The sequence below is a fragment of the Emys orbicularis genome, chromosome 1 (genome assembly GCF_028017835.1).
Source record: "Emys orbicularis isolate rEmyOrb1 chromosome 1, rEmyOrb1.hap1, whole genome shotgun sequence".
NCBI lineage: Eukaryota > Metazoa > Chordata > Testudines > Emydidae > Emys > Emys orbicularis.
The window spans coordinates 129,951,447-129,976,269 of NC_088683.1; the positions used below are offsets into that span (position 1 = coordinate 129,951,447).

Genomic DNA, 24,823 nt, shown 5'->3' on the forward strand with positions numbered 1-24,823 from the left:
GTAGGAGGGACAGGCCCGTCAGGCCGCACCCCTGCTGGGTCCATAGAGCGGCGGCTTCGGGCTGAGCTCTCCTCTGCCTCGCCGAACTTCAGGCTGTAGCAGCAGGTGAGTCTCTCCCCTGCCTCCCTGGACATGAGTTTCTGGCGGAGACTCTTCAGTCAGTGGCTCCGTATTAAGGCGCAGGGAGGCGGAAACTGCTAATTTCAAAGGGAAGCAGCTCTCAGTAACCACAGTTGCAGCAGGAGCAAGGGGAGGGTGTCACCTATGCTAGTCGATCGGCCTGGCTGTAGCAGCAGCGGTGGAGGGAAATGGCACCTTATACCGCACCTCGTGGCCGATGAGACACTGCTAACAGCAAGAGGGGGAAGGTTAGCCCCAGGGTGCCACACAGCGCTGGGAATGGCAACCCGGAGGCTGTGTCTTCTGGTGTCACATATTACAGCCAGCATCGGGACGGCAGTAACAGCAGCACCTTTTTTTATGTGCTTTGCCTAGTAGTGATAGAGCCAAGGAGTGGGATTCCTCGCCTGGGCCCAGTCACTTAACCCTGGTTAGTTCATCTGTAAAACACAACCCTTGACTGCTTCACAGTAGTGCTGGGAGGCCTCTTTAACTGTGTATAAAGCACGTGGAGATTCTCAGATGAGATTCACCTTAGATGGTGGGGAGTTTAATTATTACTAGCGCTACTTTATTTGGTCCATGTTAGTTTAGCTTGGTTACACAGGGTGAAAGAGAGAGCGCTGTTGTGATTCTATGTGGAATTTAACATTTACTGTGTGTTTTCTGATCATCGAGATCCTTACACTGTCTTGCCCCCACTCATTCCTTTGGCAGGTGCAGACCACACCGCTTAAATGCTGGGAGCAATGCCCCCTTCAGGGAGGGGGAAGGGTGTGTGTCCATGCTCTTACTTCCACACTATCCTCACAGCCCTCTTTGTAAGGGGATTCTCTCTCCTGTGTTTTTGCCAACCCTGCAGTGTTGCCCTGCCTGTTATGTACCTTTCATTTTCCTGGTTACTGAGTTACAGACCCAAGGTGGCTTCATTTCAGTGCTGGGTTAAATGATTCCTTATAGAGACATAGTACAGTTTGAGGGACACTTTGATAATTATGAATAAAAATGCTATAAAATGTATACTAATAATGTTCTTATTAGATCAGCAATTAATTTATAGGGGCTTGCTGTCATTTGAAGTATTACAGTTACAATGTTCAGGAAAGTTTCCTTTTCTTTCTCTCTCATTTTCTTTGTATGAACACAACAAGAAAACATTTGGGAAGGATCGCTGGTTCTAGCCAGTGGATGGGAAATACTGCTTAGTAACCTTCCCTTATGTAATACAGGCTTCCACTAGTGGAACTTGGATTGTAGCACCATGGTGGCAGAATATCTCCAGAAGGGGGTTTATAGCAGTGCAAATGCTCACTACTGTGGCACCTGGAGCTGCCAGCAAAGCACAGAAAGTGGGTGGTGTCAAACAGGGAGAGGATGGGACCAAGGGAGACAGAATATGCACTGATTCATATGGTGCTAAAACCCACAGTAGTTTTAAGCTGCCCTACCACTATAGAACCTCTGGGGCAATTTGGCTCCTGTGCCAACAGCAATGAATCAAGCCCTAGCTAGTAGACTGTTGCATGTGGTTTAACAAGAGTAACAGCGTTACTCCTCTTCCCTGTCCCAGTTCCTATCTCATTTGGCTTCATGGGGGCCTTGAATTCCAGCCTCTCACATCCAGAATCTCATATTGTCAATATTTGCTTTTTCCAGTTAGTTTGAGTATGATTTTAAACTAGTGGCATTTCCTCTCTAATAAATCTCACTTCTTAAATTGCTATATTTACTTCAAGCTTATTTTGCCTGTTACCTAGAGGGGGAAAAAGAGGATGCTTGTTTTTGAGATCTTGATTAAATATATGTAATGAAATGGAGTGAATTCATGAAAGGCTAAAGTGAAACATATTTTAGTAAAGTGAGCACCAAATGGAGATATTACAAGGAAAAGAAGTGAAAGTATGCAAACCTGCATTTGCACTTGTGTAATCATTTGGCATTGGTTTGGTGTTATGAAACATCAAACAGTGAGTCATTTCATAGAGCAGTTCAATAAAAGGAATTGCATCATTTAACTCAGTAGAATGAAAATGAATCGGAATAGCAAGTAATACGGCCAGATCTTCTTCTCAGACCAAAGGGTCATTATGGGAAAATATTACTCTTCCTCCAGAACCCTCCTCTGTGGAATCACAGTCTTCCTCGCCATCTTATTCAACATCTAAGTGAAGTTATTGGAGGAGTCACTGAGACAACATGGGCTGAACTGACAACAGTATAGGGATACATACCACCCAGCCTTACGCTTGTTTTCTCCCCCCCCATGAAATATAAACAGCATCTTCTCCCCTCTTTCTCAATGTTGAACTGAGGTAAATTGGATGAGGAGCAACTGGCTCAAGCTGAACCCAAGCCCTACTGAGACCATGCTGTCAGGAAAAGGCAAATGCTTTGAATAACTTGCTTCTCCTATAACATCCCCCATTATCAAGGGAATCTGCTCTCAGGTTGTTAAGTCAATCTGTAGCCGAGGGTTCCTTTTGGACTCCTCACTGCTGTTAAATATCCAAATAGCCACAGCAGCAAAAGCTAACTATTTCTATTTGTGGCTGCCTAAAAGATTACATTTCATCCAATCAGAGACAGATCTGGTGATTGTGATTCACATATTAATGACTGCGAGGTAGTGATTTCCCCAGGAATTGAAATTTGGGGTGGGGTGTTGGAATGTTCAGGGTGTGTGTGTGTGAGGGCTGATGAGGGTTGAGACTATGAGGGCAAAGGTGGGCTGTATGACACCCTAGTAAAAACTGAAAAATGTTTCATGACCGTTTTATTAGATTTAACTCATGTTTTAAAATCACAACAATTAAAGTTGGCTTCTCAAGCCTACATTCTTCTTGGTGTCTTCTTGTAATTTTGCACTCTTTGGTGTCTTCTTGTGTGTCTGTTATTTCCAGTCCTTCATGATATGCTCATGATCAGGCAGAAGGTGACTTCTTTCAGAACACAAAATTCTATTCAATGAGGAAAAAGAATGCTCAGATGTAGCTGTTGTGACTGGGAATAGCAAGAGATGAATTCCTACTTCTTTCATCCCAGAAAACACAGCATAAAGATTGGGTTGAACCAGTAGTGATGATCAAGAAGTTGAAGTTAAATCTTCATTCATTCATTGTATGATATTCCACTCTGTGTTCAAAATTCTCTATTCTGTCCTGATCACATAGCAGCCCTATTGATGGTAGTGCCTCACTCCACTCAACTGTAGATGTTTTATAAGACAGGCATCTGTAAAAGCTACGTAGAGGTTGAGTAGAATCCAGAAATCGCTATTGTAGATTTGTAACAATTAAATCTGTGTACTTTTTCAGCTGGCTTAACAAACACTTCTTGTCCTCTTCACTTAAGGAGTCAATATAAGTACCTTCATTAGTCAACCTCTGGACTGAAGTCTTTGCTTCTTCCAGTACATTTTCAATTGATATCTCTGATTGATCCAAGGGTAGCTTCCATTGCTGGACAAAGATCTACTACTGTTGTAGCAGTTGCCTGGATGACATTGCTTAATGACCCAAGTGATTTCAACAGTAGACTTACAAGGGAGAATGGCGATAGTCTTCTCTGAACTTAGTAACAAAAGTAGTCCACCAGCCTCACTACTTAGATCTGTCCTATCTTGGTGGATACTTTAACACTGGCCTCCAGTTTGTAGTGTGTGGTATCTCTTGCTTAAATAGAAAGTATGATGCAACAGCCATGTTGGTTCACATAAACTGAGTTAAAAGCAACAGAGGGTCCTGTGGCATCTTTGAGACTAACAGAAGTATTGGGAGCATAAGCTTTCGTGGGTAAGAACCTCACTTCTTCAGATGCACTTCTTGCATCTGAGGTTCTTACCCACGAAAGCTTATGCTCCCAATACTTCTGTTAGTTTCAAAGGTGCCACAGGACCCTCTGTTGCTTTTTACAGATTCAGACTAACACGGCTACCCCTCTGATACATAAACTAAGTTGTCTCTCCAGCATTCTTAACAGCCTCATTAAGTTCTTCTAAAATTGGCTTTGACAGTGACTGGCTTATAAGGTTTTCTGCAGTCCAGAGGCATGGTGTTTTGCAGCCTTTTCATATAGGTTTTCAGTATTGGCTTAGCTGATCGGTCTGGCAAACCAAGCTCCTCTACTTTTACTATATAAATCCATGATATGCTCACATCTTGAATACTGCATGCAGTTCTGATTACCCCATCTCAAAAAAGATATATTGGAATTGGAAAAGGTACAGAGAAGGGCAACAAAAATGATTAGGGGTCTGGAACAGATTCCATCTGGGGAGAGATTAAAAAGACTGGGACTTTTCAGCTTGGAAAAGAGACGACTAAGAGGGAATATGATAGAGACTTATAAAATTTTGACTGGTGTGGAGAAAATGAATAAGGAAGCGTTATTTACCCCTTCACTTAACACAAGAACCAGGGGTCACCTAATGAAATTAATAGGCAGTAAGTTTAAAACAAACAAAAGGAAGTATTTCTTCACAAAACACACAGTCACCTGTGGAACTTTTTGCCAGGGATGTTGTGAAGACCAAAATTATAACAGGGTTCAAAAAAGAACTAGATAAGTTCATGGAGGTTAGATCCATCAATATCTATTAGCCAGGATGGGCAGGGATCCAACACCATGCTCTGAGTGTCCCTAGCCTCTGTTCGCCAGAAGCTGGGAGTGGACAACAGGGAATGGATCACTCGATGATTCCCTGTTCTGTTCATTCCCTCTGAAGCACCTGGCATTAGCTACTGTTGGAAGACTGGCTACTGGGCTAGATGGACCATTGGTGTGACCCAATATGGCCATTCTTACATAAAAAATAATTATAATAATCAAAAATTTTAGTACAGAAACTCCCCAAGATAATGACCTCTTGAGATAGCGATGATGTGAGATAATGACCTTGGCAAATAATGCATTTTAAAAATCACAAATCTAGTCACAAATCTAGCATTCTGGAGTGAAGTCACTAAAACGGGGGTAGGCAACCTATGGCACGTGTGCCGAAGGCAGCACGCGAGCTGATTTTCAGTGGCACGCACACTGCCCGGGTCCTGGCCACCGGTCCCGGGGACTCTGCATTTTAATTTAATTTTAAATGAAGCTTCTTAAACATTTTAAAAACCTTATTTACTTTACATACAACAAAAGTTTAGTTATATATTATAGACTTATAGAAAGAGACCTTAAAACATTAAAATGTATTACTGGCACACGAAACCTTAAATTAGAGTGAATAAATGAAAGGTTCTGAAAGGTTGCCGACCCCTGCACTAAAACATAGTCCAATGCTCTGGCCGCTGTTTTTTGTTATGCCAACATTCACTCTACCACTTCGTCCCCAATGGCTCTGCACTGTCACCTTCTGCTGCCACCGTGTGAGTAGGTCTCTGGAGGTTTCACCCAGCTCTCAGTGATTTCAGCTTTCAGTGGGGGAACCTCACTGCTAGTGCACGCTGGGCTGTCTCTTCCACAGAAACACTGTCCCACAGCAGGTCTAAGCACTTAAACCTGATTATCAGTGATTTCAGCTCTAGTGGTCACTTAACAAACCAAAAGACTTTCTATGAAGCCTACTCAGCTCTATCTCTAAACAGGAGAGGGGCAGATCAAATAGTGCCTGTGACTCTTAGGCAGAGCCCACACCACCAAGCAAAACACCCGTGTCCCGTTCCCTCCTCCCCAGTAAGATATAGCATCTAAATCTCCTGCTTAGGGAGTGCAGTTCAGTTGGGGGTGACCAGTGCTTAATTTGTAATGAAAGAGCTGCCGGGGCTCAAGCAAGTTTGTTACTTTCATAACTGATGTGACAAGCCCAGAGGTGCCTGGGCTTTGAACTGCCGAGCCCAGAGGTGCTGGGGCTCAGCCCTGCACACCCTTGCACAAATTAAGCACGGAGGGAGACCCCCTCATTCAGTCAGGCTAAGCACAGTTCTGCTGCCCTTTACTCACACAATAAGGATAACAACATTTCATATCCCCCACATTTAATACTTAAGTGATTTGTGACCCAACCCCAGCCAAAATTGATCACTTGGGCAGCACAGCTCTGTCTGCTGGATACCTAGGCAGAGTAGGTAAATACAGTCTGGTCCTGAAGCCTTTCCACCCACCACTGGCTCATCACTAGCTGTCAGGGGAGAGCTCATTCATACCTTGCTTACAAATCATAATTTGAAATTGTTAGGTAGGCCAATATAGCTGAAACAAATGTGCCGACATTGTCATAAATAACAGCTATATGAGGAAGCTAGTCTTTGTTCATACTTTTCAAACCCATTATGCTTTCTCATATGCTGTGTATGCTTTTAAAGTGTGTATTAATGTTTCAATTTAAATTCAAATTTCCAACCAATGACTAAATTGGCAGCACTGCATGTAACTGGGGGCGGGGGGTGGGAGGGCTAGGGAAATCCCTGCTGCCAGGTGTGAATAGTACAGCTCAAATCTAGGAATAAAGTATGTCCTGAAAGTGTACAGCTAGTACAAAATGTCACAGAAGTACATCTACTAAACCAGTGGCTCTCAACAAGGGTGTAGCCTGGGGGTACCCAGAGGTCTTCGAGGGGTACATCAAGTCATCTAGATATTTGCCTAGTTTTACAACAGGCTACATTAAAAAGCCCTAGTGAAGTCAGTACAAACTAAAATTTCATACATACAATGACTTTATACTGCTCTATATACTATACACTGAAATGCAAGTACAATATTTATCTTCATTGATTTATTTTATAATTAGATAGTAAAAATGGGAATAAAAGAAATTTTTCAGTAACAGTGTGATGTGACACTTTTGTATTTTTATATCTGATTTTGTTGATTTTAAGTGAGGGGAAATTTGGAGGTACTCGAGACAAATCAGACTCCTGAAAGAGGTACAGGAGTCTGGAAAGGTTGAGAGCCTAGGCTTGACAGAATTTAAATTTATTGTAAATATTTTTGATAAATATCAATATTATCTAAGCTTTTTTAATTTTTATTGATTTAAATTTTGTTGTGCAAAATTATGGGTTTTCAGAATTTTTGTTTTTGTTTTTATTGATTTAAATTTTTACAGTTGCAGAAAATTATGGGGAGGGTTCAGACAATTATTTAAATGACCGATTCAAAAAGTTAAAGCATTATAACAGTTAACACAAATTATGAATATCACATGTCCAAATATACAAAGTAAATATCATTAAATCAAAATCTAAGAAGTTCTCAGACAGTATTTTTCTTACTTTATCTATTCATTTTGATAGAATGTTTTTTGTTGGTTTGTGTGTGCACAGTGAAATCAATGTTTAGTATACTACCAATAAAAATCTAATCCTTCCAAGCCATATTGCACACATTTTGTCCTTAGAGAAATACCACCAACTTAAATTTACAGTGCTATTTCCTTCTATTGTTAGAGATAACATCTAAGGTTATTATAAGTGAAAGAAAACATTTCTCTAGATTTGTTTTTTTACTTTGTGTATTTTGACAAACTTTCTTTGTTTAGTCAGTGTCACGGTTTCTTCTGAGTTACGTTGCTGTAGTAGCCACTCCATAATTAAAACAAACTGGATTCTCAGTACAAACTATCCACTCTTCCAGCAAACACCCCAGAAAAAAACCCACTCCCTCCTCACCACTGAGATTTTGCATGCCATATCTCATTCCTTGGTAGAATTTCTGGTTCTGTTTTTGTGGGGTTGTTTTTTGGAGAGGGAGTGAACAAGAAAAGCAGTTATGAAATGGTGATGTTGAAAAATATTCCCTGCTGTTGATATTCTGAAACTATTCCTAATGCTTTTTTTCCCTCCCTCCAACTCCTCACATCCCCAAAATGGTGAGGCCTACAAACACCAAAACCATTTGTTTTGTTGGCCATGCTGCAAGAAGTGCCCTTTAGTGTTTTTAATTTTAGATGAGGGTAATATTAGTGGCAAAATTATAAAGATGTACAATCTAAAGATGTTGTGATAGGGTATACATACCCATCACAAAGATAGATAAAGAAAGGGTTAGCTAGTAGCTCACTAAAACAGGGATTTAAAGAGGAGACAACAAAAGTCATTCTCTCTTTTCCTCATCTCCCTGAGCTGGAAGGTAACTGGGTCAGGAAACACCCAGGCTAGGAAGAAAGGAGAAGTGGGAAGCTGGCTCTTTTGCTTCTACAGAAAGGCTAAACAATTTACAAGAGACTTTTAAGTTAAGAACCACAGGCAACAGCTTCTAATTTTCCCCGGGGGTATTCAAACCTCGCTCAGCCCTAGGCCCCCCCCACCTGTTTCCCTCCTCCAACCACACCCCATCCCTGCTCCTCCTCCTTCCTTCCAGCACCTCTTGCATGCCGCTGAACAGCTGTTCCGCAGCATGCAGGAGACACTGGGAGGGAGGGGGAGAAGTTGACAGACGAGGGCCGCAGGTGGGCAGGAGGTAGGGGAGCTTGGCTGCCGGTGGGTGCTAAGCACCCGCTAATTTTTTTTCCCATGGGTGCTCCAGCCCTTAAGCACCCACAGAGTCGGCACCTATGTTAAGAACTATTTACTTTTCCTCTGGGCTGAAGCAAACCATCCCTTCCTTTGTGGTTTGCTCCCTTTCTGCTGCCCCTCCCCCCCCCAGCCCTCACTCAAAGAGAAGGGGGAAGAGGCTGAAGAAAATCTTGAGTATGGCTTCCTACGTATTAGACCATGGTGGAGAAACACCCTGCACAGAGGCGTTTTGCCTTAAGTGGCAGAATGTTGTATTTTGTTTCTTTTTCCCTATTTCTTCTGGTTCCTGCTGCAACGGCTGGGGTCACTCTAGTGCAGTTACCATGAGTACACAAAAGAAGTTTAATTATTTTAACATGTTTTTTAAAGTATAAACTGACCTGCTGCAGCCTAAGACTGTGCTGCTGCAACTGGCAGAAGTGGGGGGATGAGTGAGTGAGTAGGATACTGGGAGAAATGCTGAGGGGCAGAAGTGCTGGATGGGAAGACATGAGGAGGGACATAGAATCGTAAAAATGTAGGGCTGGAAAGAGACCTTGAGAAGTCAAGTCCAGCCCCCTGCGCTGAGGCAGGACCAAGGAAACCTAGACCATCCCTGACCATCGCATCCACTGTGTTCTTAAAAACCTCCAGTAATGGGGATTCCACAACCTCCTGCAGAAGCCTGTTCCAGAACCTTACTCCCCTTATATTTAGTAAGTCTTTCCTTATATCTAATCCAAATCTCCCTTGCTGCAGATTAGCCCATTGCTTTTTGTTCTACCTTCCGTGGACATGGAGAACAATTGATCACAGTCCTCTTTAAAACAGCCCTTAACATATTTCAGGATTGTTATCAGGTCCCCCCTCAGTCTTCTTTTCTTAAGACTAAATATGCAGGTTTTTTTAACCTTTCCTCACTGGTCAGGTTTCCTAAACTTTCTATCATTTTTCTTGCTCTCCTTAGGCCTCTCTCTGATTTGTCCATATCTTTCCTAAACTGTGGCATCCAGAATGGGACACAGTACACCAGCTGAGGCCTCACCAGTATTGAGTAGAGCAGGACAAATTCAACCTCCTGTGTGTTACAAATGATACTAGCCTTTTTTCAGAACTGCATCACATTATTGATTCATATTCCATTTGTGACCCCCTACAACTCCCAGATTCTTTTCAGCAGTACTACCACTGTATATTTGAATTCCCCCTCCTAAGTGAAGTATTTTACACTTGTTTTTATTGAATTTCATCTTGTTGATTCCAGACCAATTCTCCAAGGTCATTTTGTATTCTAATCTTGTTCTCCAAAATGCTTGCAACCCCTCCCAGCTTGATGTCATCCACAAACTTTATAATGGCTCTCCCCTCTAAGTCCTAAAAGAAAATATTGACTAGAACCAGATCCAGGATTGACCATAGTGGGACCCCACTAGATATGTCCTCTCAGTTTGACAGTGAACAATTGATAACTACTCTTCGAGTACAGTCTTTCAACCAGTTATTCACATTCCTTATAGTAATTTCATCTAGACTACATTTCCCTACTTTGCTTATAAGAGGTCACATGGGATTGTGTTAAAAGCCTTACAAAAATCAAGATATCGCCTCTACTGCTTCTCCCCATCTACAAAGACAATACCCCTGTCAAAGAAGGAAATTAGATTGGTTTGGCATAATTTGTTCTTGAGAAATCCATGCTTATAACCCTATTATTCTCTAGGAGCTTACAAACTGATTGTTTAATAATTTGTTCTAGTATCTTTCCAGATATCAAAGTTAGGCTGACTGGTCTATAGTTGCTCAGGTCCTCTATGTTCCCCCGTGTAAAGATAGGTACTATGCTTGCCCTTCTCCAGTCCTTTGGGACCCACCCATTGAGTTCTCGAAGATACTTGCTAATGATTCCAAACTTGCTTCAGCTAGTTCCTTAAGTACGTTAGGATGAATTTTGTCAGGCCCTGGTGACTTGAATACATCTAACTTATCTAAATATTCTTTAACTTGCTCTTTCCCAATTTTGACCTGTATTCCTTCCCCCTTTTTGTTAATATCAATTGTGTTTCGAATCTAGTCACCATTAACCATTTTAGTGACGACTGAGGCAAAATAAGCATTCAAAAACCTTAGCTTTTTTGATGTCATCAGTTATTAGCTCTCCTTCCTCGCTAAGTAGTCAACCTATACTTTGTCTTTCTCTTGCTCCTAATGTATTTAAAGAACCGTTTCTTATTGCCTTTTCTGTCCCTTGCTAGGTGCAACTCATTTTGTGTCTTAGCCTTTCTGATTTTGTCCCTACCTGCTTGTGCTATTCTTTTGTACTCCGCCTTAGCAATTTTTCCATGTTTTCACTTTTTGTAGGGTTCCTTTTTGGGCTGGGACAGGGGATATGAAAGGGTAACATAGAGCCATGCTCCTGGTTTCAGAATGGGGAAGCTTTGGGAGAGCCTGGATAATGGTAGGGAACAGAGGATGGGGGATAAGAGCTATAGGGGACCAAGGGGCATAGAAGTAGGCATGCAAGGGGAGGTACAGGCAACCATGAGAGCCATTTCTCTCTAATGTCCTCTATTCCAAGGTATACCTTTCCTCCCCCCAAACTCCCAATATCTCCTTTAGAGATAAAGTCTAAAGTCTGGCTAAAGTCTAAGGAAGGGACCCCTGTTTTGGTGATTCTCATTGGGTCCATTATAGCAGGCCTCTCCTTCTATTAAAATAATACCATCCCAGGTTAAGCTTTTGGCACTCATTCAAAACAGGGTAAGTCCCAAGCCAAAAAAAACAACCAGTCAAACAAAAAATGAGTAAAGAAAAAATTGTTCAGGTTTAAAGGGGAATTCACTTAACACCCACATATAATTTACAAAGTCCCACAACTACAAAATAATCCCCAAACATTAAGTCTAGAAAATGAATAGTTAAAAGATCCAGCCAGTTTTTCTCTACCATATAATCTTTCATCCGTCAATATCACCTCAATTAACTTACACCACCCACTGAGCCTTAGCTTTTCAAATGTCAGAATATAAAGCTATGTACAAAGGTCAAATAACAAATTTACTTGGAGGTTATAAAATCACTACAATATTATTCAGTACAAAAAGGTGACATAACTTAGTTGCTACACCATAGTTAAAAGATACATTCTTTCAAGGTTTAGATACAAAGCTACAAACAGCAAATATCAGTCATTCGAATTATATTAAACATACTTTACTCCACTCTGAGAAGTCAGAGCTGACAGCTTTATATACTCTACAAGTATATTACTTTTTAAAATACTTACTACACATTTAATAAACATTATACATCTAACTGCACATTTCCAGTACAGAACAAATAATGGGGTAAAGTTAAGAGTGGTTGGTGTTCTAGGGATGAAAAGTTATAGGGCAGTGTGGGAACTGGATTGATTCCTCTATGTTTACTCTGGGCTTTTGAACTTACATTTTTCTTTACAATTTTTTTTTTAACATTCTGGGTGATGATGGATGAGTCCCTTGAAACACTTCCAGCCATAACTTTTTATTTTTTCAACAACATGATTTACTGGAGAATACTCACCCTGTTAATCATTTCCCCGTTTGTGTCGGTCTTTCGCACAGGAATAGGACTGAGAAAAACATCATACAAAATAGGAAATGTGATTGTTTAACCACAAAAACAGGACAGCAGATTTAAGAGCAGGTGTGTTATTAGTATTTGTATTGTGGAGCCACCTAGGAGCCCTAGTCATGGACCAGAACCACCTTCTGCTAGGTGCTGTACAGCACAGAACACAAGTATAGTGCCTGAATCCACTCTGAACATTTTTTTTTTTAAAGTGACTAGATATCTAGTTGGTGTCCCCTTAATGATCACACAGTTGGAAAACACTCCTTATCAAGCAGCTATTATGAAATGCATTTTGTAAGCTCTACGACTGGTTCCCTCTCTGAAAATAAACTAAAGTAATGCAACTGAAAGCCATTCAGTTCCCCTAAAAGTGAAGTCAGAAAAGCTTGGAACTAATGCAGGTTCTGCTTTATATGTGATTTGTCATGGTGTTAAGAAATCTAGAACAAGGATGGGGGTGTGGTAGGAGAACATAGAATCCTAGAAGTGTAGGACTGGAAGAGACCTCAATAGGTCATCTAGTCCAGTCCCCTGCATTCAAAGTCAGGACTACATAATAACTAGACCATTCCTGACAGGTGTTTGTCTAACCTGTTCTTAAAAGCCTCCAGTGATGGAGATTCCACAACCTCTCTAGGCAATTTATTCCAGTGTTTATACATCTCAGGTCTAAGTGTCAGCTACTTCTTTACACTCTTATGTAACAGAAACGCCTACAACTGGAAAACTTGCATAAGGGATACACCTAAGAGTAAGGTTTTCTGGAATCAGGTCTTTTAATATTTTTCTCCTCTGATCACATTTGGATTTTATGCATTACTTCTTTTCTCCTAGCCCCTCTGGCTTGTTATGCATTTCTCCTCTCTTTCATCCTTGGTTAGTTATTTACCATTTTGTTTCCAGCTCTCCTCTTTTTTGCAGGAACAGTGTCCGTGTGGATCCCTCCCCCCACTTCCCTCCTTTCACTCACTCGTTCTCTTTCTAAAGGCCCACATGGAGCATTTATGGAGGGCTGGACATGGCTTCCTAAGTTAGTCAGTGCTGCTACTTGACTCAGCCATTGATTTTCATTAGAGATTGGTACAAGTTGCTAATTCCCAAGGATTGAATACCTGAATTGTAGTGCTCCTACTATCTAGGGATGGTTGTGGTGTAGTTGACAGGGCCTGGAGCTGGGAGTTAAGAAACCTAAATTCTAATCTTAATCCTGCAATTGACTTGGTGTGTGTTTTAGAGCAAGTCACAGTACTTCAGTTATCCCCTCTGTAAAATAGGCAGGGCTGTCCCTAGGGGGGTGCGAGGCCCGGGACATAGGCGCCAAGTTTCTGTCTGCCGGGGGGTGCTCCCCTTGGCTCTGCCCAGGCCCCGCCCCCACTCCACCCCCTTCCCCCAAGGCCCCACCTGCCCTCCGCTTCTTCCCTGCCCAGTTCCGCCCCCTCCCCCGAGCACACTGCACCCTCGCTCCTCTCCCCTCCGCCCCCCGCCCCCAGGCGCCTCCAGACGCTGCAAAACCGCTGATCAGCGGTAGGCGCTGGGAGGGAGGGGGATGCGAGAGCTTGGGAGGGGGGTTCTGCCTCCCCCCCCTTATCTCTCCGCCCACCTCCTCACGAAGCACACGGCCCAGGGCGGTTGCCCGATTGGCCGTTCCCTAGGGACAGCTCTGAAAATAGGGACAAAAAAGCTTACTAACCCTTGCAAAAAGCTTTGAGTTCTGTTTGAAAAGTGCTATATAATTACTAATTAGTATTACTAGCCCAGAGGGCAGGGCACCAAAATTAATCCTGAATTATGTCCTGCCATTACTGCAGCGCTCCCTTCCTTTTCTCTCCTCCTCCCCCTCTGTTTGTGCACATCTTTCCTCTTCCCGTTTTGTGGATATTTCCTGGTCTTGTGTCTTCCCTCATTTCCTGTTCTCCCCCATTCCAAAATAATCCCTGTATTGCTGCTCCTATACATATTGGGCCAGATTCTCCTCTAACTTGTCCTTTGTGTACTCACCTTGGGTGCAAAACATTACAGTTCTGATTTGATATAATTTTACATCCACTGTACAAGTGACTCTACAAACTGCAGGGCGGTGGAGAACTGGGCCCCATGTTTCCCCAGCAATGAGGATAAGAGCAGCAGAGTGATAGGATCACAGGCATTTTCACCTTCTTAGTGGACTCCATCCAAATTACTCTGTAAAAGCAGCAGAGATATGATCCTCTACAACTACTAGGAGCTCCTGTTCCCAGCAGAGCTTGTTGGTTCTGCAGATACGTAGTCACTCCCCTGGGTCCCAGTAGAAGTAGGTAGTGAAAGTGAGTAGCACTGTGTCACTTTCACGCTGCCAATACTCCTGAGAAGTAGTATATGCTTCAACAGAGATACTTCTCCACAGGGGTATTTAAAAATAAAAATAAAAATTGCAGGAATGTGAGAACTTGCCGTTCTTGTGCTGCATGTAAAAGACCTGGTAAAAATAAGTTTTGAACTCTGCATATAGGATATATTAGATAAGAGACACGACAACAATACTTGTAGCAACATACTACACAGGTTTTTAACTCTCTTCCCAGCTTTCCCTCCTCCATCAAAGACTTAATTGACACTGTCCAGCAGGATGTTTTCTTCTCCCCTCCACAGTTCTCCCCTCTTCTCTTGTGCACAGACTCTGGCTCTGATTTCTGCCTGCTTTCCACCTCCAACCCTTCCATCTGTCTCTTATCCATTCATGGGCATGCACGCTCTCCCCATCTTCTCTTTTATATTCAAAACATCTTCTCCCCTCTGGCTTCTCTCTCAGGCTAAAGGCACATTCTTGTTTACCCACTCATGAAAAAATTCTTCTCTCAATCCCAGCTGCTTTTCCAGTCTATCCTTCCCCTTCGCATATAAAATTCTTGTCTGTATGGCCTAAGGCCATTGCCAGGGCTTTCCTTAATCCTCTCCAATCTGGCTTCTGCTCTCAATCATTCATATCACGTTCACCAAGGTCCCTAACAAATCAAAGGGACACATTTCTTTGACTTGCCTCTGAAACAACTAGTCACCCTCTGCACCTTTATTTTCTCTCCTTTTAGCACTTTCACAGCTCTTCTGTTTCCTCTTACCTTACTGATCTTCAGTATCTCTTGTTATTCATCTGTGTCCCCTCTTTAGCGCTCTGTAGCCATTCCTCAGTATTAGTTTCTTATTTTGTGAGACAAGGTGGGTGAGGTAATATCTTTTATTGGACCAATTTCTATGGTGAGAGAGACGAGCTTACACAGAGCTGCTCTCAAGCTACTCAATGTCACAACTGAATACAAAGTAGTAAACACATATTTCAAGGGACCATTCAAAGTGAAGTGTCCCGTTAATACCCCTCCAGTCATAGGGAGGAAAAGAAAGGGGGGGGGACTACTGAAGCGGGGGGTTGTTAGTGGGTTACAGATTGTTGTAAAAAGCCATGAATCCAGTATCTGTATTCAGTCCCTGGTTATTAGTGTCTAGCAAAGTTGCAAATTTAAACTCCCAGGTTCATCCTTTGAAGGTGTTGCACAGATTTCCTTGGAGAATGAGGTCTGAGAGGTCAGATACAGAGCAATCGTTTTATGAAAAGTGTTCACGCACAAATGATAAGGTGTTTTTGTCTTGTCTTATTTTTCTGTGAGAGTTCGAGTGTGTAGTTGATTGGTTTCACCCATATAGTAGTTATCGGGGCATTTAGTGCACTGGATGAGATACACCACACATTGTGATAGGCATGTACACAACTCATGGATCTTGAAAGGCATGTTGTAGGAAAGGTTTCTGGCCACTGGGAGATGTGGAGCTGGCGCTTGGGGCAGGGGCAGTGTGTGGAGCCCCTGTGGTCATCCCTATGCCTAGGGGCCCTAGGGAGATGCTGGCAGTTTCCCAAGAGCCATGTAGAGGTGGCAGGCACTCTGTCTGTCCCACTGCGGGCAGCCAACTGGACTTTTAATGGCCGGAGCCGCCAGAGTCCCTTTTCGACCGGGCATTCCGGTTGAAAACCGGACACCTGGCAACCCTAGCTGCAGCGCGAGCCTGAATGGCTATACTGCAATTAAAACAGCCCCTTAGGCAGAGCCCTTTGAGCCTGTGGCAGCTGGCACAGGCCAGCCAAGGGAGTCCAACTGCAGTGTAGACATACCCCGTGTAAGCTCGAAAGCTTCTCTCTCTTACCAATGGAAGTTGGTCCAATAAAAGATATTACCTCATCCACCTTTCTCTCTAATATCCTGGGATCAACACAGCTACAACAACGGACTATCTTACCCTTCGTCACATAAAGAACGGGGCAAGATTATAGTCCTATGCAAATAATAAAAGTAAAGGGTTGCATGAACTTGGCTACGGGGCATTCAAAAACCGTCTTTTCTATTTTATCCTTTTTGGTATGCGTTTAATCCCTTATCATTTTGGCAACCTATATAAGGATTGTATATAGCAGGTGGTTTATGGCCACAAAACTTGGGGTAGAGCTTTTCCAGCTTATTTATTTATTCTTAATGCTACCTTTGCTCTGCTAATGTAGCTAGGACAACCAAACTTCACCCCCAATGCCTATAACCGCTGTTGGTTGGAGGGCTCATATTGCTCCTAAACCTTGTGCTGACCCTCTGCACGTGGGTGAATTTCACATAGTTTATTTAACCATGGATGAAAATCTGTGTGAGGGATAATGCAGTTTGGCACTATGTAAATTGTACTTCTAAAACTTGTTTTAAGGGTTCTGCATCTTGTCACCAAACCGTCCATCTATGTAAAATGCTATGCCAAAAAAAAAACTAGTAGTGTCACCAATATACAAGCAATTGGGGTAAGAGGTGAATGACTGACAATTCATCCAAATATGGGTTTGTGAGTCTCTTTTAGGCTGATCACGCAAGGCACTAATGTCCAACAACTCCCATTGAGCTCAAAGGGCATTGTGGATGTTCAGCACCGGACAAGACTGAAGCCTTTTGACTGGAGAGATAAACATATAGGGGCAGATGCTCAGCTGGTGTCAATGGAGCTAAAACAATTTACACTAGCTGAGGATCAGCCCCAGAAAATTGGAGAGACTATTTAAGATGGATGTTTGTTTTTGAACCTGAAACCTCTGCTAAAGCAAGCTCGAGGAAGGAGATATGAATGAGTAAGGAAGCAGTGTATTAGGTGCAGTGATTGACTTAATGGATCAAGAAATCTTTGTTGGTAGAATCATAAACAATGCATCAGATTAAAACTGCCTGTAAAAGAAAAACTGAAAAGAATCCTTGAGGTGTTCCAGCTTGTCTGTGAGCCTGGAGTCTTTAAATTAACTTAAATGGGCTTTAGCTCAGGCCCTAGAAGAGGAGTTAAGTAGTACAATAATTATCTTTTAGATAAGTCTGTTTAATCTGTAAGTGTTTTGCCCGAGTTTTATTCTAAAAATCACTTTGCAAACAAACATTCAGGTGTTTGGGGTTTATTTCAGATTCAGCGACTGTCTTGGAAATGGTACCGACGTGGGCCCCGGCTGTTGGTTTCACACTCTTGCCCCATGCAGGAGGGTTTTTGGGAGGCATGATAACAAAGAGAGAAATCCCTATATGGTATGAATCTCTTGAAAAGCCATCCTGGCGGCCACCTAACTGGATGTTTGGCCCTGTCTGGGGAACTCTGTATACATCAATGGGGTATGTCTTTTATATTGTGTATATACACTTAACTAGTCTGATGGTTGCTTAATGTACAATAGCAAAGCTGGATTGTTAAAAAGAATCATACTACATAACGCTAGTTAGCTATGTTATTGGATATATATGTTACATTAGCTTATAAGAGTGACTTAATGTTGTTCCTGCACTGTTCAACAGGTAAGTACTTGCTTAGGAAACACTGCCCTTTAGGTTTATGCACAAGGGAGGTGTATTAAATGCAGGAATTTTTGATTTGCTTCTGACTGCCCCAATAAGAGAAATAGAACTGTGAAGTAATGTGCTGACTGATTGAAAGGGTTTTTAAAATCTTATTCCCCCCCCGGTACATGTGTCCTCTTACAGTTCTAGCTAAAATTAACTGTATTAGTAAATAAATGAGGGATAGAGATTTGGACTGTCCCAGTAAAGAGTAAGTTAAATTTACAGGAATCTATAGCCCTTGTCTTATAAAACACTGTAATAAAACCCTTTGCTTTTAAACGGTGTCATGTTATCTGGTACAATCTGCTGCCCTCTAACTGAATTAGTCTAAAATACTGATGACAACTTAGGCCATTACTGTCAAAGAAATGGGCAATGGTGAAAGGGATACACAAGTGTGTTGGGCCAAATATCAGACCTAGCGGTACTTTAAAAGAAAAGCTGAAGGATAATACAAGAAATATATTCTAATCACTACATCTCTTAAAAAAAATAGCTAAACTATTTATAAAGTAGATTTTTTTCTGGACTGTTTTGTGTGTTTTAGACAGGTATGATCTCCCTCACACAAAAACTGTCCCAGCAACAGCCTAGCCAAGAGAAAGTGCTTTTCTCCCAGCCCCCCATGAGGGGAGGCCACATTAGGCTACGAGAACCATAGCAAATGTGCAATGACCAAGCTCCAAAGTGACTTTCAGTGCCCCCAATTTGTTTCACATCTTCTTTATGCAGGACTAGTCCTATGCCATGTTTAGTGCATTTTTGGTCAGCTATAGTTGAATTATCGCAGATCCCTGCAAAAAGTAATTTTTCTTTGAAGCGGAGTTGTGTCTCTCCCCACAAACCTACTACAATGCCCCAACTCTTCTATCACTTAACTACAACGGAAGGGATTTTCCTCAAATTTGCACTCCTTGGGCCTGTTAAGTCTGGAAAGTTCAGCCCCAAAAAGGAAAACTTTCTAGAAAAGAGTAAGTAGTTATGATGGGATGCTACAGATTTCCTTAATTATAGTGCTCTCTATTGCAAAATACTGTAGTGAAGCAATATGCATAAAAATAAATGCTGAATCGTGTCTCTTCTTGCCTGATCACTTAATTTCTACTCACCTTCGCTCCTTCTAGTCTTTTACAACTCAGAACTTCTAGTCTTTTACAGCTCAGACCACAGTGTCCTTCCCTTTCCCCCTCCCCATGCAAACAAAGTATCTTTGTTATTCTGTTCCCTCCCATGTATTCAGTAAAGTCTCTCATTTAGTTAGCTCTGAAATCACAGCGTCGTAAGATTAGTCAGGAAGTACCCTTTTTGTTGAAAGGTAGGATAATAGATCGCTGAAGGGAGACCCGATAGCTTTTCCATAGAAAAGCTGTCAGATGGTTTCCTGGCAAAACACACCCTAAGAGTTATGTAACCAAATGTCTGTCCCTGAAGTATGCCTTTGAATGAACTGTACAGTATGCAAACAATAGTGTCTGGGTTTCGGACTATAAACCAGGAGATCCAGGTAAGGTTTTTTGGTTTAAGATCCACATGTTGAAGGTTTTTCATACACTCCTGTATGTCCTCATCAGAACAGTGCATTCTGAGATACTTAGACGTGGTTAATGTCCTAATCATACCTATTCTTGATGACGAATCACAATGATGATCCTAATCCCAGGGGGCGTTAAGTGTTTCTTCTCAGAGCCTCAGTCATACTCAAAACCAGATCACTGCGTTCTGTATACGTAATGCCACAGAGATTCCTCAGTGTGCCCAACAAATCCAGTTCCTCTATTTGCATTTAACACATGCAAAAGATTCTGGGGATTGTGTCATGCAATACTGATATTAACTAGCAGAGCACGAGCACTCCCAAAGAGTTGTGTAACTAAGGGGCTGGCCCTGAACTTTACAAATTTGCAAGAAAATCTAGATCAAGAGCAGAAGCCAAAGTTATATCTGTGTACAAGTGCAATTGCTTGTTAACAACAGTTTCGCAAATCAGCTGGAAGCAGAATTGTATCTAGGTGCCTCCTAGTGATGGAGAAATGTGAAGCGTTTTTGTTTTTTTAAAAGCATTTGTTTGACAGGATAGTGATCAAATTGACAGCATATCAAATTGTGCCCTTAGAAAAGGAACAGCCAGTATGCAAGCTTGGGTTATTTACTTCCACATAAAAAATAAACTTATTCATGCTACATGTGAGTGAAACTGAACTCTGGTAAAGTCATGTGGATGTCTTAGATGTGTATCTGCAGCTAAACAATTAAAAATCTATCTTGCTTAAAAATGTGCAGGTGAATTTTTAAGAGTTCAATAATATTCATGGAGCAGAGCCTGCATATGGAGCTCCCCATTGCCCAGCGAGGTGCACAATTCAATGTGCATTCTTACCTACAATGTAGATTTCATCTCAATATGAAACACTATGCTACATTGAAACAGCTAGCAAATTACTAACACAAAGGAGCAGACTGTCTTTTGGGATACACACTCATCTGGCCCTGAAATCAAGCGCCCACTAACACTTAAAAGTGAACTACACAAAGCAAAAGTAAAAAAGGAGTGGACTTCTGTGCTGAATGATCCAGCTAACCAGGTTGTGGGATTAGGGTTGCCAACTTTCTAATGGCACAAAACTTAACACCCCCGCCCCACCCCTTCCCCGAGGCCCTGCCCCCACTCACTCCATCCCCCCTCCCTCTATTGCTCGCTCTCCCCCACCCTCACTCACTTTCACTAGGCTGGGGCACGAGGGTGGGGTGCAGGAGGGGGGCGAGAGCGCTGGCTGGGGGTACAGCCTCTGGGGTGGGGCCAGGGATGAGGGGTTTGGGGTACAGGAGGGGGCTCAGGGCTGGGGCAGGGTGTTGGAGCGGTGCGGGCTCTGGGAGGGAGTTTGGATGTGGGAGGGGACTCCGGGCTGGGGCAGGGGGTTGGGGTGGGGGAGTGGGGTCCTGGCAGCACTTACTGCAGCTCCCAGGAAGCAGCTGCCAGGTCCCTAAAGCCCATAGGCACATGGGTATCCAGGGAGGTTCTGCGCACTGCCCTCGCACCCATAGGCACCACCCCCACAGATCCCATTGGTTGTGGCTCCCCAGTGCTGACCGGAGCCGCCAGGGTCCCTTTTCGACCAGGCGTTTGGGTTGAAAACCTGACACTTGGCAACCCTATGTGGGAGGCTTTCAGCACACAATAAGCTTTAGTTTCATATCCCCCATCTCTGAGTGATCCTGTCTTACCTTCAGTGAACTAAGACGTTATCCCAGAATGCACTATTCCATGGGCATTAAAAAGGCATGGATTGCAATGAGAATTCTGGTATGTTCGCAATTGCAAAGCTGTATTCTGGAAGATCTTCCAGTAACCAGTACTAAGAGGATTTCACTGACAGGAGAAAAGCTCCTTGCCCCTAGTTCTCTTCACTCCGGTGATTGTTTTTGACACCTCCTTTCTGAAATCAAATATGGTTATAAAAATATCACTTCTCTGCAGACACTACCCAAATTCACCATTGCTCTCTCTCTTCACTTCTTGCCTGTTTCAGCCTCAACTTCTGTTAACTCATTTTAAAAAGATTAATACCTTAAAATGACAAGCACTTCATTAAATAGAGGGAGATGAAGTGACATTTAAATCCAACACTTCACGCTCCAGTTAGGAACCTACTCATTCAACTTGACCTCCAGATTATCTCCCGGTTTTGAAAATTTGCTTATATAACTTCTGAAATAACCATCTCTGTACTCCACACAATGAACACTGTTACCGAAACTCATTAATGTATTCACAAAAATAACAGGAGTACTTGTGGCACCTTAGAGACTAACAAATTTATTAGAGCATAAGCTTTCGTGGGCTACAACCCACTTCTTCAGATGCATATAGAAGAAGTGGGTTGTAGCCCACGAAAGCTTATGCTCTAATAAATTTGTTAGTCTCTAAGGTGCCACAAGTACTCCTGTTATTTTTGAGGATACAGACTAACACGGCTGCTACTCTGAAACCGATTAATGTATTCAGTTAATCTAGACTAATGCAATTGCTTCTTTTATAGTCTTCAGGTCTTAACTCAAACTTCTATTTGTCCAAAATGCAGTAGTTCATCTGCTCCCCTATATCCAAGAATGAAAATAGCGACAGCAAAATTTTTTACTTATTTCTTTTATTGGATGGTTCAGTACCATGTATTCTCTCATTTTGCCTGAATAGCATAGGGGTGCGAAACCACTTATTGAAGGTTCCACAATAAATCAGCACTTCAGTTTTGGATTCTAGCCCAAATCCATTGCTCCTACCTCTAGTTAATGCTTGGTAACATTTTCAGAAGTGCCTAAGTGACTTACGATCCGCCATCCTATTTTCAAAAGTCACTTGGAAGCCTAAGTCTCTTGCAAGTGAATGCACTTAGACTCTTGTGACTTTTGAAAATAAGATGGAAACTCCTGTCACAGACTTCTTTGAAAAATTTTCTTGCCCTACCTATGAAAGTCACCTAGTTTGACAAAGTATTTGTTTATGCATTATATTGTATAATTTGCCAGAATACTTGCATTGTCATGTTCATTTTATTCAGATATGGTTCTTACCTGGTATGGAAGGAGTTAGGAGGTTTCAATGAAGAGTCAATGGTTCCACTTGGGCTGTATGCAGGGCAGCTGGCATTAAACTGGGCATGGACTCCCATATTCTTTGGAGCTCACAAAATAGGATGGGTAAGTATAAAGTAATATTGACATTTAAAGTCTCGTCATAGCCTTACACCGTTAGTTACAAGGTGCCAACTTTAGCATTTTTTATTCTGAAAATGAACTTTGGTACATACAGAAAAGTAAAATTTGGCTTGAGTAGCAGATTTTTGAAATTCCTTTATTACTCATACTCTCATACGAGATTGTGCATAATTTATCTAGTAATTACATTGTTAGCTCTCAAGTGTGTGTTTTTCCAACCCTTTGTTAACAGAAGTTATAATTCATATGACTAAAGTAAATACAACAGGAGTACTTGTGGCACCTTAGAGACTAATAAATTTGTTAGTCTCTAAGGTGCCACAAGTACTCCTGTTATTTTTGCGGATACAGACTAACACGGCTGCTACTCTGAAAAAAGTAAATACAGTTATGCCAAGGTAAAATTCCTAGGGGTCCTTTAGACAAATTCTTGTGAAAATTAATTTACTATGAGATGACTCGTAATAGTGTCAATTTTAGATAGCACTAATAATTCTCTGCTGTCTGGGGGGAAAAAAGCTAGTCTCTGATATAAACCACCCTATGAACTACTTGACTGGTTCTTTTACTACACAGCTCTCTTAGATACTTACATGCAGGGCCGGCTCCAGGGTTTTTGCCGCCCCAAGCGGCGCAAAAAAAAAAAAAAAAAGCCGCGATCGCGATCTGCGGCGACAATTCGGCGGGAGGTCCTTCGCTCCAAGTGGGAGTGAGGGACCGTCCGCCGAATAGCTGGACGTGCCACCCCTCTCCGGAGTGGCCGCCCCAAGCACCTGCTTGGCAAGCTGGTGCCTGGAGCCGGCCCTGCTTACATGACCCTATTACCATAGTAATGGAGCACCTTGGAGCATTTAATGTATTTACCTGCACAGTGCCCCTGTGAGGTTGGGAAGCACTCTTATCCCCATTTTACAGATGCAGAATGGGAACACTAACATGCGTAAGGTCACACAAGATATCTGCAGCACAGCAAGGATTTGAAGCAGTCTCCTAAATTGCAGGAGATCACCCTAACCACCACCCCTGAAATACTGAACAGTCAAGAAATTCAAAAACACAAACTTAACTTTTGGAATTTTTGGAGTTATTAATTTAGTATTATTGATGTGAATGCTATGAATTTAATACATGACATATTAGGCTTAATGTTGCATTAATTTTAGCTTTTTGCATTTATTCTATATTTGTATGAAAATGTCTCCAAAGTCAGCTCAGTCCTGTTAAGAGCAAATGATTCCTTTTTCAAACCGATCACAAGAAGCATCAGTCTCCACTCTGCACAAATTCATGTATCAGCAAGAGGCATTCTAAGTTTTTTTAGCATGTACTTGCCACTGTGTTTCAGAACTCTTCACAAAAAAAGGTTTAGTATGAATTTGTGCAAATATCTACATACTGTCTTGAACAAAAATGCAGCATGTAAAACAACACTAACCACCTTATTTTGTTTCAGGGGTTGGTCGATCTCCTACTCACTAGTGGTGCAGCAACAGCTACAACTGTCACCTGGTACCATGTCAACAAGAAAGCAGCATATTTGATGTTCCCTTATTTAGCTTGGTTAACTTTGGCTTCTGTGCTCAATTACCGCATTTGGAAGGACAATAAAAAGAAGAAGCAATCTTAATACAGAACCTTCTGGAAGAGAATATCAAGGCAGAAGATTTTTTTTATGCATTTCCCAAATAAAATTACAATCCTGTTTTACTGTTGCGTGAAGTACTTACTGTATTAGACAGTTAAAAATAGGTCATGTCTAAATACAGTCAGAGTGATGTTCATTTCAACATTCAAATGCTGGTTTACTACACAGTCCGAATGGAATGTGTGCATGAGTGAATTTAATAGCACAGTAAATGAAGTGGTTTAATCTGCATGCTCTCCTATTGCCCGTGCTGTTGATTACATATAAAAAAAATAATGTAATGGATAGCATTTTTAACTACTACTGGCAATTAATGTGAATTGGGGGCTGATTATGTCCAGAAACGGAAGTCCATTAATGACTTTCAGAAGATTGTTCCTCACATTAATTTACTCACTATGGACCTGATCCTTCAGCCA

The 24,823-nt window shown here is 42.0% G+C and overlaps 1 protein-coding gene across 1 annotated transcript; it reads left to right on the forward strand.

Annotated features, from left to right (window-relative positions):
* Positions 1–24,467, forward strand: TSPO (translocator protein). The gene is made up of 4 exons (XM_065420663.1): positions 1–105; positions 17,620–17,821; positions 22,603–22,741; positions 24,213–24,467. The coding sequence occupies exons 2-4, from the start codon at positions 17,640–17,642 to the stop codon at positions 24,384–24,386; spliced, it is 495 nt and encodes a 164-aa protein (XP_065276735.1). The 5' UTR covers positions 1–105; positions 17,620–17,639; the 3' UTR covers positions 24,387–24,467.
* The last annotated feature ends 356 nt before the right edge of the window (positions 24,468–24,823 follow it).